The sequence below is a fragment of the Thalia democratica genome, chromosome 6, assembly GCF_965202585.1.
Source record: "Thalia democratica chromosome 6, ktThaDemo2.hap1.1, whole genome shotgun sequence".
Lineage (NCBI taxonomy): Eukaryota > Metazoa > Chordata > Thaliacea > Salpida > Salpidae > Thalia > Thalia democratica.
In genome coordinates this window covers 28094272-28111373 of record NC_139170.1, presented here as the reverse complement: position 1 = coordinate 28111373, position 17102 = coordinate 28094272, and the positions used below count along the sequence as shown (strand labels likewise).

The following is a 17102-nucleotide window of genomic DNA, read 5'->3' as shown; positions in this document are numbered from 1 at the left end:
CTTAAACCTTTCAAGTGGTAAAAATAACAAAGTTTAAGTACAAATGCAAAGTAAACACTGAATTATACACTATAAACGTTAACTTATTATTTATGTAATTCATATTGAACTTCTATCAGCTATTTTTTTTTAACAATTAGAACTGTAGTTATTAAAATTATAAATATAATTTATGCTACGTTTTCAATAAAACATATAAGCTAGTTTTTGAAAATTTACTTTAAAGCGTTCTTAACAATTAATTTTAAGGGATAACTATAAGGGAATACGATACTTTTTAGAAGTTATTTGTGTATTTCTACCAACGCTATGAAACTTATATACTAATTCTTATAAACTTTTATTGCTATTTATAATTGCTTAAATTACAATATTCAGTCTACATTTTTTATAGAGTTTAAATATTTACCTAATTTAAAGTACTATTAAAAACAAAAAAAAATTATTGGTATAACTTCATATGATTGCAAAAAATAAAATAAGATTTAAAACAATTGAAATACTAGTATTGTACTATTCACTTCTTTTTAAAGTTCTTTCAATTAGATAATTTTAATTAAACGGGAGTTCAAAAAATAAGGCAAAGAATTTGAAGTAAAAAAAAAAAAAAAAAAGAATGATCTCAAAAAACTGTTAAGTAGTTTTAACGAATTCTCAACTAAAAAATTGGCTATATTTCAAAATTTCAAAAAATTTATCTTAGGTTTTAAAACTATAAATAAAGTATATGACAAAAGCAATTATCTCCGTTTAATACTGATACAATTTAGTAAGCTTGAAAACAAAATGAGTTACTAATACAATACCGTTGGGTTTTTAGTATTTTATTTCATTTTCATAGTTTATATTAAAAATTCAACTGCTAACTGAAAGATCTTATATAAACTAAATTTATTGTAGAAATGTTTCGTATAGTTTCGTACGAGAACTTTTAAATGAGCTTAATACATTTAATTTCGAAAAAAGAGCAAAAGATGACTTAAACAATTTTTTTTTTATGTAATTTTGTTTCTTTAGACAAATAAAATGAATAACTAATAACTTACTCTACGAACGTAAACGTATATCAGCATTTAAAGTTAGCCAAACATGTAAACCTACAATTAAGTTGCTTATTTGAATGAATATAACAATAAATGGGATCAAAAGCTTACCACTTGTTGAAATTTTTAACAAGTAAAATAACATTAAAGCCCATTAATTTAACATATGACCACAAAGTTATAACCACAAAGTTTAAAAAAGTTACTAGTCCGAGGGTAACACTCACCTGGCTAAATGCTTCACTTTGGCCGTTCTGCTGCTGTTGTGCGATTTGGAACGGGGCGGTCTCGTACTCGTTCTGGTCGATCAGCTGCTGCTCCTCTGCAACCGCGTCCCTGGTCGAGTACGTCTTCATCGGCTGCTGCCCATCCGACGGTTGGCACGACCTGGCTTGAGCGGCGTTGGTGACGTCATAGTGACACTCGTTTGTGACGTTTTCCTGCTCGTCGTCGCTGGTAGACGGCTGATATTTCTGCGAAAAGTTAATTACAAAAAAGGTTATAAAAAGATAATGAGGTGTTCAAAATTTTCGAAACTAGTTATGATTCTTTTTTTTATGGAAATTTTCATTTCAATGTTTTATCTACATAGCAAAGTGCTTAATAACCACAATTTTGACAAACCATTTATTTGTATATTTAAATATGAATAAATATATACATTTATAACGCATGGTAAAATATAATAACACAATTTTTTTTGTTTACAATTTTCGTTTACCCAGTAAAGTTAAATTTAACTTAACATCCTATTTTATTGTTTAAAATAATACAAAAGCTCACACAACGACAGGTAATTTTCAGGCGAAACGTTTGTAAAGAAAAAAAAAAGGTGGTTCGATAATTGTCAATAATTTATTAATTTTACATCGGCTGCACTTAAGCGAGCCAGCCAATTCATGTGCACAGGGGTGAACGACGATCAATATGTTTACTTTAAAACTTTATTTATTATAAATTTTTGTTTCCATATTGCCATGCTAAGCTTTAAATAAATGCTGATGAAGTCACAAAAAAAGTTTCTTTTAACTTAAAAATTTATCGAATTTCGTTCTGCAGATTTTGCGATACAAACTGTATATTTCTTTTAGTTTTTTAAGAACTGAAAAATATTCTTGACAAGTAAGTTAAGAACTATATATTATTCAAACTTTGATAAAGACTTGCATTTTGAAATGAAACGAAAACATGTAGCAAGGACATCATTTCACATACAAAAAATTTTTACAAAAATATAAAACTAAAGAGACTATTTTCAGAATAAGTACTTACTTTACAGCTGAGAGAAAAAGCAAATCCTTTGCATTTAGTCGAACATGAACACAGCATTTCTATTTTATTATGAAAACAGTTTTTTTGGTCAAAATGATACTTTTCTTTTAGTAAATTTATGTTGCGTTCACTAATATTTTTGTTCAACAGTTTTTTGTATGGGTTGGAAAAAACCATACCAATAAACTTGTTGCACTTTAAATTTTGTTCATTCTATAATAATTATTTCGGTAATTAACTTTTTTCTGCTACAAAGGTTTTAATTAAAAATTTTTTTAGTCTCTAGTTTTTTTTTCACATTTTCGAAAACTACATAAGAAATAAATTCAACAATTCTGGCAAAAAAAATTGAACAAACAATTAGTTTAATAGTTTAGTTACAGATACTAATAAAAATTATTTAAAGAGAACAAATACCGTCTAAAGACAAAACTAAACATAATAAATTCAAAATTCATCCAGCTAAATTCAACTCCACTACCTTTTCCGTTTAACAACTAACACAAAAAAAAGACAATATTTTATTGATTTTTATCTTCCTGTAAGCTCTTTTTTCTTTTCATCTTATACTAATGGGTTAATTTAAGCTAAATAAGTTTTTTAGTACTTCACATTTTACATTTTAGTTTCAATTTATGGAAGTTTAAGCTGTAAAACAACTTAAATGACTTCAAAAATTTCTTAAGTATTTTTCTAAAAATTAGAACCAAACATAGCAAAACCAGTTAAAAATTCTACACTAAAAATATCTAATAATAAATGTATAGTATAACTAATATCAAAAATCTAAATTTTTAAATAAAAAGTCATTATTTTTGTTGGCACATGCAATTTTCTCTATTTTTTTTGTATTTAGTGCATTTTTACAGATTTTACATAAATAATGTGATTTTGATGTTTTGTAAAAAAAAGTTCAAATACTACTTTGGTTAAAATTAGTTTTTGATGAGTCAAAGCACAAAATTTGAAGAAACTGGTTTACTAAACGGTTTTATTTGTAAAATAAGTAATCTTTTTATAAAGTTTTTTAAACTTTGAAGCAGAAATCTAACTTGTAAATATTTTTGTTAAGCGATTAATCTCCTTTTATATTCTAATTAAAAGGAGTGTTTACTAAATAACTTTCAAAACTTTAAAAAATATGTATCAAAATTATGCCCATTGGTAGTTTAAGATCGGTCAACAAAAAATATAAAATGTTGTCAAAAGTATAAACATACTTTGTTAACAGTATAATTTCAAATTAGTATAAGTAAAATTAATCTAGTTAGCAACAAGTAGAAAACAAGAAAAAAATGTTCAAACACACATTGAAAATATGTAAATGCTTATCTTAAATACAGCATCGACTTTTGATGAATTTACGAAAAAAACTACTTAAACATAAAAAATTATACGCCTTAATTATATCACTATTTCCACTTAAAAGAGAAACATACAAGTCAGAAAGACATAAAACTGTTTCATAATTACACGAGGCGCATATTGAGTTTTGTGACATCTCATGACATGCTGCACATATATATGAGGCTCTGGCTGTTAAACAACCGCGAAAAACCGACAGAAGCAGCACATACACAATATTTGAGGGAATATAAAGAGCAGTAATTTTATTTGAGTGTGAGAGCATAAAAGGAAAATAACATCGATTGCAAGCAGCCCCATGAGACTCAAATCACATAGACTCACCTATGCTGCTCATTTTGCCAAAGTAAGAAAAATGACAGCAAATGAGTTTAAACGCTAAACTCCGTGTTAGCTTTCTTCGCGAAGTTGGAAGAGTTTTGAATTTATGTGATGAATTTATCTTGTTTGAAACTTTTGTATAAAAGGAAAACATTAGATATATGTATACATATGAACTGAAATAACTTTTGATTAGTGTTTTTTTTTACGGTCCTGTTTTTATTATTGTTTAATAAAAAAAAAAATATTTTTGTTATTTGTTAATTCTAAGTAAAAAATCTAAAACTAATACAAAACTGTTCAAAAAAAAAAGCCACAAAAAATCTTGAAAAAAAAGTTCTCTTATGTAAGTTTTTTTCAAAGCTTTATCCAAATGATATATTTTTTTAAAGAAGACCACATAAATGTACTTTATAAGAAAAATTATTGCCATTTATGTTACTTAACTTCAATTAAAAAGAACTTATAACAATTAGGCTAACAACTATTTTAAAATTTTTTCCAATAACATTTTTAATTTCGTATTTAGTCTACAGGCAAAAATTTAATTATAAGCTAACAGTCATAAAACACGACACAAATAACTGATATAAAAATAGTTTCAAAGTTACTAAAATACTAAAGCTTGGTACTTTAAATAACATTTTTAAATACTAACTTTTACAAACAGAATTTTATATCATTACTACTATAAACATATATGGTATTTAACTTAAGAATAAATCTATGTTTTTATTTTACTAATATCTTTAGAAACAAATAAACATTTCTGCAAAATATTTAATATAGTAATACTATAATTTGTAAAACTAAAACCATACAAACAAAATATCGCTGTATTTAACAAGAAGTTTAAAGTTCGAAGAAAATTTATAAAAAATTGTAGGCTCTGACTTGTACTTCAATTTTATTCTTTTTAATTATTAAAACAAAATTTAAAATAATAAAGTGATTCCACTAAAAAAGAATTGTTTTTTAACCTTTAGGCTAAACTTTCAGTTTTTATACTGCAATTTACTAAAAATAAATTGCTTGAAAAAATAACTGTGGTAACATTAATAAAATATAAGTTTCTTATCACCAGAAGTACAAGACTAAAACTTTGGTTTCTTTGATTCCGTATTATTATTTTGTAAACAATTTCTTTCTATGTGATTCTTACTTTACTTATTAAACTCATGAAAATTCTTTCAAGTAAACAAATAAATGTTATTGTACGTTTCTTTTAATTTTCAAATGGTTATATTGCGTTATCATAAACTTACTTAATTTAAATTACAAAGAATTGAATGAATTATATAAAACAAACTTCGAAGTTTTTTTTATGAAGTCGAAAAGTTTATGGATAGTTATTACTGACCTCTGGAGGTAGAAACTTTTAAAAGCTCAAAAAGTTCTGCGCTTTAAGTAACTATGGCTGCCTTTATGTATTTGAAAAGTTTTATTTTAATTTAATATTGAATAAACTAAACAACTGATTGTTAATGCCAATAAGTAGTTTTGCAAGGTGTTTTTTTGTAAAACATCTACCAGAAGTTTATAAAAACTAAAATAATTAAACACCATAAATGTTTATAAATTTGCATAGATTTTTTTTAATTTGTTAAACTTATGTTATTTATTGAAATTTAAGGTAAGAAAAAGCACAAAAATATACATTATATGAAATTAACAAAAATTGATTAAGAGTACAATTTAGATAGCAAAAACATAAATTTAAGAAAAATTGTTTTGGATTTCTCATTTAATTACCACAACAAGTTATAAAAGTTATGCTTAGATTCAGTCTCAAAATACAGGTTTCCAGCTATATATTAAGAGTCATGACTAAGAGTTTAGATTTTATATGTTCAAGTAAAAGAACATAAATAAATTATATGAAACAGAAAGAATTTTAATGTTTAAGTACCTTTAGAAATTAACTAAGTATAAACTTTTTATTACTCTGATTATAAAAAAAACATTAATGGGTGATGTCAACAAAATTTTAAAGTATACATACTTTTTTTTTACAATTTTGAAAAGTTCTGTAGATTTAATAAAAAATGTTATCTTAGAATTTCAAGTTGCTGAAAATAGTTCCTTTAATTATTACAAAATTTATATTTTGAATATTGTAAATAATATATACGCTTAAAAGTAAAATAGTAAATGAATTCCAAAGAACACTAAATCTAACCTTAAATAAGGGACAGTTCTTAATACTTTAACCAAAACATTTCAAAAATAAAATAAGAATTAAAAAAATTAATGTACAACCAAATATGTAAACAGATTATAAGTTCTAGGTTAATTTTAAGAAATGAACTATAAAAGGGCCACAGAGGGGCCATGAGGTCATAATTTGAAACTTACACTAGATATTCTGGAGTTGAAGATGAAGAGTAAAAAAAAGGTCTTAGGTGTTTATAATGGCTGTTTAGGGGGCCTTTTGAATTTTTTTTTATAAAACCCTGATCTAGGGGTTACTATACATATTCAAAATCAGAGAGTAGATTCTACTTTATATGACGAGAATAAGGTCAAATTTAACAGTATTTTTTTTAATTTAAAATTTTGATTTATGTTAAATAACACCAGTTCGTGCTTTTTTTAATTTTAATTATCTATGTTACGAAAAAAAAAATTCTTAGATCCAACCCCGAAAGATACGCTAGTTTAATTATAACTTTAGAAACTAATAGCTTTTCTTAAAATAGTTAATAATGCATACATTATTTTACTTAATAAACTTATAACTACAAACAAAGTTTATAAACATTTGAAAGTATTTTTTATAGCAAAATAACTAAATTATTTAAATTTTTTAATTATCTCATACTACCATGTAACTCTTATGCACAACAAGCTTACCTTTTCATTTAACTGATTACTGTTCTCATTCTTTATTTCAATATTTTCTTCTTCTTCTTCTGCTAAGTTTTTTAAGCTTTTGCTAGCTTTACAGTTTGTCTTGCTAGAGTTGGTACTATTTTTATCATGCTCCCAATAGGCTATGACATTGTTTTCATCAGTCTGGCTAGTTTTTTGATCTATGTAAGACAACAAATGTTCATGGTAGAAGCTTACATCTGTAAAAAATTAAAACAATAAATAAACATCACAGGTATTTTTAAGAGATAAAATAGTTAAATTTACAATAAAATTATAAGTACCTAGTAAAAGATGTTCTTAATCTATAAAGTTACAAACTGATAATCTTCAGACACTTAATTCAAAAACGAGTTAAAACTGTATAAAAAAATGTATATATATAATAATTAAAGAATATCAAAGAAATTTGTCTTTTTTGACCTTTAACATAACCAATTTAGAAAGATTATTCAATACTGAATTATAGAAAAGGTTATACAATAATTTTTATTAACTAAACAATATAACACCATACCTATAAATCTTTACAACTTTAAAATTAAGAAGTACTACTTATACAAAAAACTATCAAAACACACAAAATTATTTTTTTTTTAAGTTAAAACATCTCAACTTAAAATATTTTTTTTTAGAGTTATAGGAATTTTATTAAATTTATATTTACTATTAATGCTATTTTTATTAAGACTTAAGTTTACAAATATTTAATTCCCATTTAGATATTTGCTAAAAAAAAGAATGATTTAAATACTATATGTAATACCTTGAAGTCCTTTATATAAAGGATCTTTTAGAATATCTGTCACTTGGCTAAATAATTGACTAGTCTCTTCTGTCATGTTAAATTTACTTTTGACTTTCTCTATATTTTCAATTACGTTTTCTTTATCTACAAAAAACTACAAATTAAATTATTAATGTTAGCAACGTCCAATTTAAATGGAAAAATTAAATTAAAACAAGAAAAACATAAAACATGTTTATGTTATAAACCAAGTTTAACAACTACTTTAATAATAACAACTTAACTTTTACTTAAGTTATATAAAATTACTAACGTTAATAAATTTCATATTTTTTATTCTAAGTATTAATTAAGTATAAATTATAAATAAATTTCATAATTTTTATTTTAAGTATTATTTAAATATTATATTATAAATAAATTATTATATTATAAATTTAAAGAACTTTATGAAAGTTTTAAAGCACATTAATTTATCAAATAAGTTTTGGTTTCCTGTAAATCAAATGTTTAAAATTCTGTAGAATTTATTTTACAGAAAGAAACAATACAAGTTAAATTATTGAGGGGGTTATAAGTTTTTTATATGTTTCACCAATTTATTTGATTTTTAAATAAATATATTAAATTTAAAACAATTTAAATGTGTAAAATCCTTGGAAAACATTTTTAATTATAAACTAATAATATGTGTTAAATAAACTGTTTTCAAAATTTACAGTAAGAAAAGAAAAATGTACTTTATACACCATATATTCATTAATTTTTATAGAAAACCTTAAGTTATATGAAACAATTTATTAGTTTAAAAAAAATAAAATTAAGTTTAAAATAAACTTAGTATTTTTTGTCAACCAACAACTTTATTAAAATCAAATTTTTTAATGAGTTTATTTTTAAAACTACTTTGTAATAGATAAAGTTTAATACTCTCAAATTTTTATAAGTATTTATAGTACTACATCTTAAACTTAATTTATTTACACATACAGTTAACTTTAGTTACTGATTATTTATAAAAGCATATACTTTTTTTAAATTACACAGCCTCAAGTACATAGCATAATAGTGAATTTCATGTTTAATAATTTAAATTATGCAACTAATTAAAGATCTAGATCAGCGGTTCTTAACCTTTTTTTAATGTTTTCCCCCTTTTTGGAAGGTTATTACCAACTTTACCCTTTTTCAGAAGGTAAGAACCAAAATTACCCCTAATGTACAAAATAGTGTTTAATTTTGAGGAAAAAAACAAGATTTTTCAAACTATGTGCTTATTAAATAAAAAAAATTGTAAAACTTAAAGAGTTTATTTAACTTAAAAATAACTGTAATAAAATACAGTAATATATTAAATAATAAATTAAAAAAACAATTAATAAACATTAATTTACATAACTTGTGATAAAGAAAACTTACCCCCTCAAACAAGGGAATTTATCCCCAAGGGTAAACTTACCCCAGGTTAAGAAAATAATCGCAGATCTAGATCATGTCTTACAACCAGAATATGTTAGAGGATAAGACAGAGAAATCAAAGCTGTGTGACTGTAAAGATAAATGCAAGTGGGATACCAAGTTTCTACTAAAAATCTCAATCAGGTGAGAAAACATTTAGTTGAGTGTTTTCTCAGTAAACTGCCATTATTAGTCCCAAATAAATTGTTTTTATATTTTTGGTGCAATATATTTTTCTTATTGAACTTCACTTATGAGAAAACTCTATACAGCTTTGTACCTTGGACTAATAACCCTACAGAAATATTTTTAAACTTAAAAGTTTTTTCAAAAATACTACCAGACAACAACAAAAGATCGACTAGTGAGTATCTAAATACACATATTATAAAACTTAACAACAGGAATATATAGTGAACAACTTAAGCAATATAAGTAAGTTTATTGGTGTTTTAAAGTTGGATGATGATGTAGGTCAGGGTTTCAAAACTGTTTATCATAAGGCCCCTCTCTCTAAATACTAATGTTAGTTACACCTAAGATTTGTTTTTGTTTTTCATCATTAACTTCAAAATACCTAGTAAAATTTTTAAATGTGTATTTATGCCCCCCCCTCTGCCTTTTGCAGCTTATGTCCCCCAAAATTTCTGAAATGGACCTGTTTGGATAGCTCTGGTCTAGTAAAATTCCAAAGCTTTACTTAAATACACCTAAGACATTTTTTTTTGTTTTTCACTATCAACTCAAGAATATATAGTGTAAGTTTCAAATTATGGCCAATGGCCCTCCTTTGCAGCTTATGTCCCTCTAAATTTCTGATATTGCCCACTTTAGGAAACCTTGATGTAGGTAGATAAATATTAAAAAATTGAACTAAGTAAAACTTTTAAAAATAGAGTTATTGATTGAGAGAAAATTAATTATAGACAAAACGTCAATCACTTACCTTGTATACTAGATAAATTGATACTCATGTTGTAATACTTTTAAAATTGTAAAATAACAATATTTTTCTGAAAAATATATTGAAATAAGCTTAATGAAAAACTTCAAATTTTATAGCAAGAACATTACCAATTTAAATTAAATTTTAATTGATATACTACTATCAAACTTTTCTTCTTTAAAGTTTTTGTTTTATATGTTATATTTTTCATACTAATTTTGTTTAAATTTTTTATATGAGTTAGCATTAGTATTTTTTTCTAATTTATTTTTAATAAAGTGTGTTTTCTACCAATAATAAACTTTATTACTACTTAATTTTAAACTGCTTGTAAAGTGAAAATATATAACAAGCAGGTATTTTTTTATAAAATAGATGTAAACTAATAATCTTATTTATTAACAAAACTTTGGCAAATCAAAAACTAATTCTATGAGTACATTTATAATAAATTTCTCACATAAGTTAATATCAATTGGATATTAACATTTTTTAAATTTTGTAAAACACAGTACAGTGTATAGTAGAGGTGAGCAACTGGACAGACCACAGCCAGATCCGGCATGTCAAGAAAACCTCTGAATCTCAACTTATTTATAGCTAAAACACAACACAAGCAAATTATTAAACTGATCTCTTTTAAAACAAATACTTAAAACATGCTGTTAATTAGATTTACAGTACAGAATGGTAGTTTCATTAAATTTTGGCTTTATAGTGTCTTTTAAATTACAGTTCCTGCACAGAATTTTTACAAGTCAAGGCAAAGAAAGTCTAATTCAGGTAAATCTGCCCCCCCCTCCCCCCTACTAAAAGTTGCTAACCTCAACTCTATAGTATAAATCTTAAATTAAATTAAATCAACAGTGGTTATAATTATGTTTGTAAAAATAAAGACAGTTAAACGTTAGTATTAGTTTATGTGCATACTGTTAGAACGTGTATACTATATATTTTGTACTGAAAATGAATGTTATACAAAAAATATAAAACATATATTATTTCAACTTAAATTGAAGTTACAATAATCACACTGTTAATTTTAATATAAAAAAATTATCATATTAACAACTTAAATTAAATTGGTTAAATAAGATTAGGTTAAAGTTGTTAAATACCTTTAAAATACTTTTTCAGCTTATTAAGTAAACTAGTTTTTAAAATTATTAAAAATACTTATGCTTTGTGGTGTGATGGGTTCCTTATTAAACTATAAAAGCTAAATTCTGTAAGATCAAAACTTACTAGCTAACAAATATAAAAAAATGATTTACTAAAATAAATATTATTATCTTTTTGCAATAATACTTATACAAAACTTCATTTTCTTCATTAAAACGATTAAACATAAAAGTTATTTAAATAATTGGTGGAGAGCAAACTGAAAAATATTTACAGAAAGATTATTTTTGTACTTTAAAAATTTTTTTTGATATATCTATAAAAAGTATACTTATTTAAAAATATTTTAAAAAGTATTTGCAGTTATTACAAAATCAACTTTTTTGATTTGGAAAAAAAAAGTTTATTTAACAACAACAAAAATGGCTGAAAAGTTTGGTCTAAGGATTTGATATACGATTAAACCTTTATTTTATCAATCATACACCTTGAACACAGCTTAAGGTCTAGTAAAGACTTGGTAAAATAAAATATTTGGTAATTACCTAGCATGATGTCACACCAATATCAAACTATATTTTTTAATATTTGGGCTGTAAATCAATGATATATAAATAAATATAAATAAACTTACTTATCAATAGCTAATAATTCTTAAATATTTTATGGCTTTTATTTAACAATATAAAAAAATTATATCAAGGCAATACTTTTTATTGATTACGATATCGTAAAACAAAAACAATTAAGTTTTACTAGTTTATGATATATACATTAAATACTTTTTTGTATTTATATAATTTGTACAAAACAAAGTATTGTTTTAAACAAAACATATTAGGCTTAAAACATTGATTTTTAGCATGAAATTATGTAAAACTTTTTTAAGTTTTAAGTTGCTCTCATTTCCAAAATTAATTTGAATTTATAAGTTTCATCAAATTAAAATTCACTTTTTCAATTTTAACCTATAAAAAGTTTAAATTATATATAAATTTAACAAATGAGTATAGGTTTGTATATCTGTTTCAATTAAAACGATAACCTCTTTACAATTAAACTAATTCAAAAATATATTTTCTTTCATTCTACTAAAGTATTTTGCTTTTTTATTAATATTTATTTAAGTCTTTTTGGGTGGTTTTTTACTATATAGCATTCAGGTTGTGTATGGCCTAATGTTATAAAAGTCCCTTATTTGCAAAAGTTTGTCTGTTTTTGCTGTTAAAAAAAATACAAAGAGAAAACAACGTTTGTTTTTTAATGTTGGTCTTTTCGCAACAATTTTTTCTCCTAAAGTCTTAAAAAATTTTTAGTTTTATCAATTTAAATTGTTAATTAATTAATTTTTGCATTTAAGATTGTTAAAAAATGTTATACTTTAAATATAAGTCTTAATTATCCTTTTAATTTAAGGCTCGAACTCGAACTCTTTTTTTGTAAACTAAATAGTAGTTCTTTATCAGTAATTGTATTGCTTAACAATAACTATTTTTTCACATTAAATTTAATTTTAAACACTAACGGGTAGGTAAGTTGAAGTATAACTTATCAAACAAAACAATATAGTGTAGCATGATGACTGTCGTGTCGTAGGACGTAGGGAACCTTAAAAAACCAAAATGTTTTACGTTGTATGACTGATTATGCACCGACCCATAAAACATTCTAAAAATAGTTTTAAATAAAATAGAAAATGATCTCATAGGTTTTAAAATTTACCATATTTAAACTTTTTATAGATTTAACACAAAACACTACAGGTTATAAAAATAAACTTTTTTAAGGGTGACAAACTGACAAACTAGTCAGTAAACCAACTCCTTTACATTTATTTACGTCTTTCGTTATTGTTGTAATATAGTTGCTACTAAAGTTATTACAAAATTTAAAACTTTTGCATTTTTATATTTAGTTACAATAAATTATTTTAAGTTTGTTTCTTAGTTGATATTTTGTTCCAAGCGAAAGTTTTAGTAGAGTAGTTAAATATTTTAATTAGCCCAGTACATAATTGATATATAAAATTTATTAAATAAATAAAAAAGTGTTTTTGAGACGCAATTCCTCACTACTTATAACGTTTCAAATTTTTACAAAACAAGAGTTTAGATAAAAACATAGTTCTAAAAACTAAATTTAAAGATAAAGTGTATATTATAAATACACTCTGTAGAACAATACAGTATGTAATGTATTGCCTACTTTAATATAGATATATAATTTGTATTTGTAAAAAAAGATAACGCAAAAAATTGACTAGTATTTATGATTTAATGTATAGTTTTTTTTATACTGGTTAAAACTATATAACAAGCGTTTGCTAAACTTTTTGTCATAACCAGCCCCTTAGCAAAAAATAAATAATCGCCCCTTTTATTCATAAATTGGCAGACATTTGGATCGAGGGCTAATTTAAAAGAAAAAAACTTGATAATTTTCGCCGGTTGCAGTTATATTTCTTTCAATTGACTTTTTCTTCTACTTTCTGTTACAAACCACAGAACTTTAAGTGTAAGTGTAAAACCTCTTGTCAAATATCTATCAAACCTATTTTACGGTAATAAATTAGGTAGTTATTAGTTAATATAATTTTCTGTTTAGAACTAATTCAAAAGAACAAAAGAGGTTTATGATAAAACAACTAAAATAAAAACACAATACTACTTTAAACTAGTAGTCTACTGGATTCATTAAGTTAGTATCCGGTCGGATCCGGATTATTGCAAAACTAGTATTTAGCCGAATGCTATGAATCGAAATATTTTTTTTAATATCTAGTGTGAATTTCAAAAACGAGCATTAATTAGCATTTTTTGCAATTTTTAAAAAATGTCAAAACTTTAGATCCAATTATTTTCCTTATTTTTAAAGCTTACTAAGAATTTTTTTTTAGAAAAGGCTCCTTTGCCTTTAATTAAAAAAAATCCATTGGATTGGGGTTTAAATTTATGAGTGGGTTCCCTTAGAAAAATGACTTTTTTTGGAATTTTTACTCTAATGGATGTTTAAGCTAAAATGTTTTTTTTTATTTATTATTCTTAGTTTGCTGTGTTCTCAAGGGTTGTTGTTTTTTCTCAAGTTTGTAGTATTTTAATAATATATACAAATATTCCTGATTGTAAATTTCAAAAAGATTTTATTTTCTAACGGTCACTATAAAAAAAATGTTAAACTTACTTTAATACACTTAATTATGACTATTTTAAGTGGCCAACGCTTTTTTTTAAATCTTAACTTTTTTTATGTACGGCATGACCCATGTACGTTTTACTAAAATTATCATTGTTTGAACATGAAATCCCTCATATTTCTTTAATGAGGGATTTCATATTCAAATAATGATAGTTTTAGTAAATGAAAATGTTTTTTATTAAGAATATGTTTCAACAAATAGGATTTACTTACAGAAAGGCTTAAAAAATTACATTTATCATGAAATCATATCAGTTTCATGCAATTTTTATTACTTTTAGCAAGTTTTTATGAATTTCTTTTTTTTCAATAAACAAAGAAGAGTAGCCTCAATGATTTTTTTTTAAATCGACTTTAATTTGTGCACAAATGATAATTGCCGCACATAACACACTTTCTAGCTAAAAAGTCTAAAGTAGCATTTTTTTGGTTCCATACAATTTGCAATAAAGTGGTTTTCAGAAAATCGAATAATGCCTGCGTGAAATTTTTTTCAAGTCATCTAAAACTTTGCAAATGATGTTTTTGTGACACTTTGCAAATGCAAAAAAAAAAACTAAAACATAAAGGTCGCTGTTTTTATAAGCACCTAATTATACATACACCTTTATATTCAACTATAAACGACAAACTACGAAAAATAAAAAAACTATCTTAACATTTTCTTAAAAATTACAGAAACTAGTAACAATGCTTTTAACTTTATATAAAACAGTAGTTTTAGTTGTAGATTTGATTATTTTCATTTTATCTTTTAAACATTACTAATAAAAACTTATTAAATATACTTACAGGTTAGAAACATTTACATATTATTTATTTTAAGTTTATTTAGATGTAATAAAACTATAAGTTAAATCCTAAAAACTAAATACGTTGGTTAAGAAGCGTAATCAATCTATTTGATATGGCTTGATTAGAACAAAATCAAAGTCAGCTACATGAGCAACATATTTTTTTTTCAGTTTTATGAAGTAAGAGCTGCAAAAACAAATCAAATTTTTTAAGTACTACTTAATGACTTAGTAAATAATAACAATATAACATTTATTTTAAAGAAATAATTTAACTTGTCAAATTTTACAATAAAGTTTTTATCTAAGCAAAAATTTTTATGCATTAACTTTTTAATTTAAATTTTGTTGAGCAGGTCTAAAAAAAAATCTAGTTATTTACTTAAAATAAAGTTTAATTTTAAAGCGTTTGTTATAACACTGAGCAGTAAAAAAAAGCAAAAAAATATAAACTAAAATTTACAAGGATTGACATTAAGCTAAGAAATTTATGTACAAAAGAAGTATTGTAACCAGTAAAAAGGTTTAAAAATGTTGTATGCTTATTGTATAAATATAAAATATTGATTACTAATTTTATAAAGATAAAACTTTACTTTCAAAAGTCAATAAGTTAATTAATAGTTTTCATTCAAATATTTACTTTGAAAACTTCTTAGCATTTTGCATTTTGTAAATACTAAAAAAACTATTCTAATTAGTGTTTTTTAAACTAGAAATAAGTTATATAATTCAGACCTAGTGTATTCTAATTTTGTTTTAAAGTTTAGCATACTGGTAACATTTAGATCATTTATAATAATTAAATCAAACACAAAAACAGAAGTTAGTACTAAGTTATGCATATAACTAAACTTAAAAAAAATGTAACTATGTTTTAAGTAAGTTACTATATCTAATAACTAGCTACTTTTATCATTACTTGTAAGTAGATATGTAAAATAATATATGTAGTTTAATGTACAAAATAATTTTATTCATAATAACAATAATGTACTGTACAGTTAAAAAAATTGTTTGGTTTGTTTCATCAACCAAAGTTAATTGAGCCTTCAGTTTGAGTTTTTACTATTATCGTTTCTTTTTAGTTATACCATAGTCAAGAACCATAACTTGATTCAAATTTTCAGCATACAACGACATTTTACTAAAATTCCATTGTTAATTTAGCTTTTAAAATGTATAAATATAACTGAATCTCAGGTAAACAAAATTAAAACTTTTATATTAAATTTTACGTGTATAGTTAAACAAACTTAGTTTATAATACTTTAACTTTTTTTCAGGCAAAAAACCTTTTTTTGTACTTAATCGCAACTAAAATGTTAGCTTACTTTTACATTTAAATTAACAAAAAAAAAAAACCAACCAACATTTAGTTTAGTTTATCTGTATACTGTTTTATTCGTTTCTCTTTTAGAACTTAAGCTGCTGTAAACTTTTACACTTTTATACTGTTATATTTCAGAACAAATGTTTTTTTAAGTTTAATTTATAAAAATTAAAAGTCTATATGTCTAAATACATATTTTAGAAAAATATTGCTTGTTTTAGGTAATTTCTACATTTCTAACTACATTTCAATATATTTGTTTAATTATATAACTAACAATAGATTTATACGACCGTTTCGTGTATGAGGTATATTGTCCCATATATTCCTCAATAAAGCTGAAGTTTAATAAAATGTTTAACAGATTTTAGATTTCAAAAATTTCATAAGCATTATGACAAAGTAATGATGAAGGTTTTTGTGCAGTGAGTTAAGTTTGATAGTTACGCTGGTTTTAGTTTTGTTAGCTTTACTGAGGAATTATGGGATAATATATATCATATACGAAACGGTCGTATAAATGTATTGTTTGTTATATATATATATGCTATCGTTCATTACAAAACTTCGGTAAAAAATGATCTTCCATATAATTAATTAAACAACTAAAAATCAAATTTTTTAAATTGTACTT

General features: G+C 23.8%; 1 protein-coding gene across 1 annotated transcript in view; it reads right to left on the bottom strand.

Moving 5' to 3' along the window:
* The window catches only part of LOC145838654 (disks large homolog 4-like), a 38900-nt gene extending 28808 nt beyond the window's left edge, over positions 1 to 10092 (bottom strand). The window contains exons 1-4 of the mRNA XM_082946278.1: positions 10025 to 10092; positions 7639 to 7764; positions 6855 to 7072; positions 1271 to 1516 (exon numbers count right to left, since the gene is read on the bottom strand). Of these exons, the coding sequence (XP_082802404.1) occupies positions 1271 to 1516; positions 6855 to 7072; positions 7639 to 7764; positions 10025 to 10052 (618 nt within the window). The 5' untranslated portion in view covers positions 10053 to 10092. The remainder of the gene's footprint in view (positions 1 to 1270; positions 1517 to 6854; positions 7073 to 7638; positions 7765 to 10024) is intronic.
* Positions 10093 to 17102: the final 7010 nt, after the last annotated feature.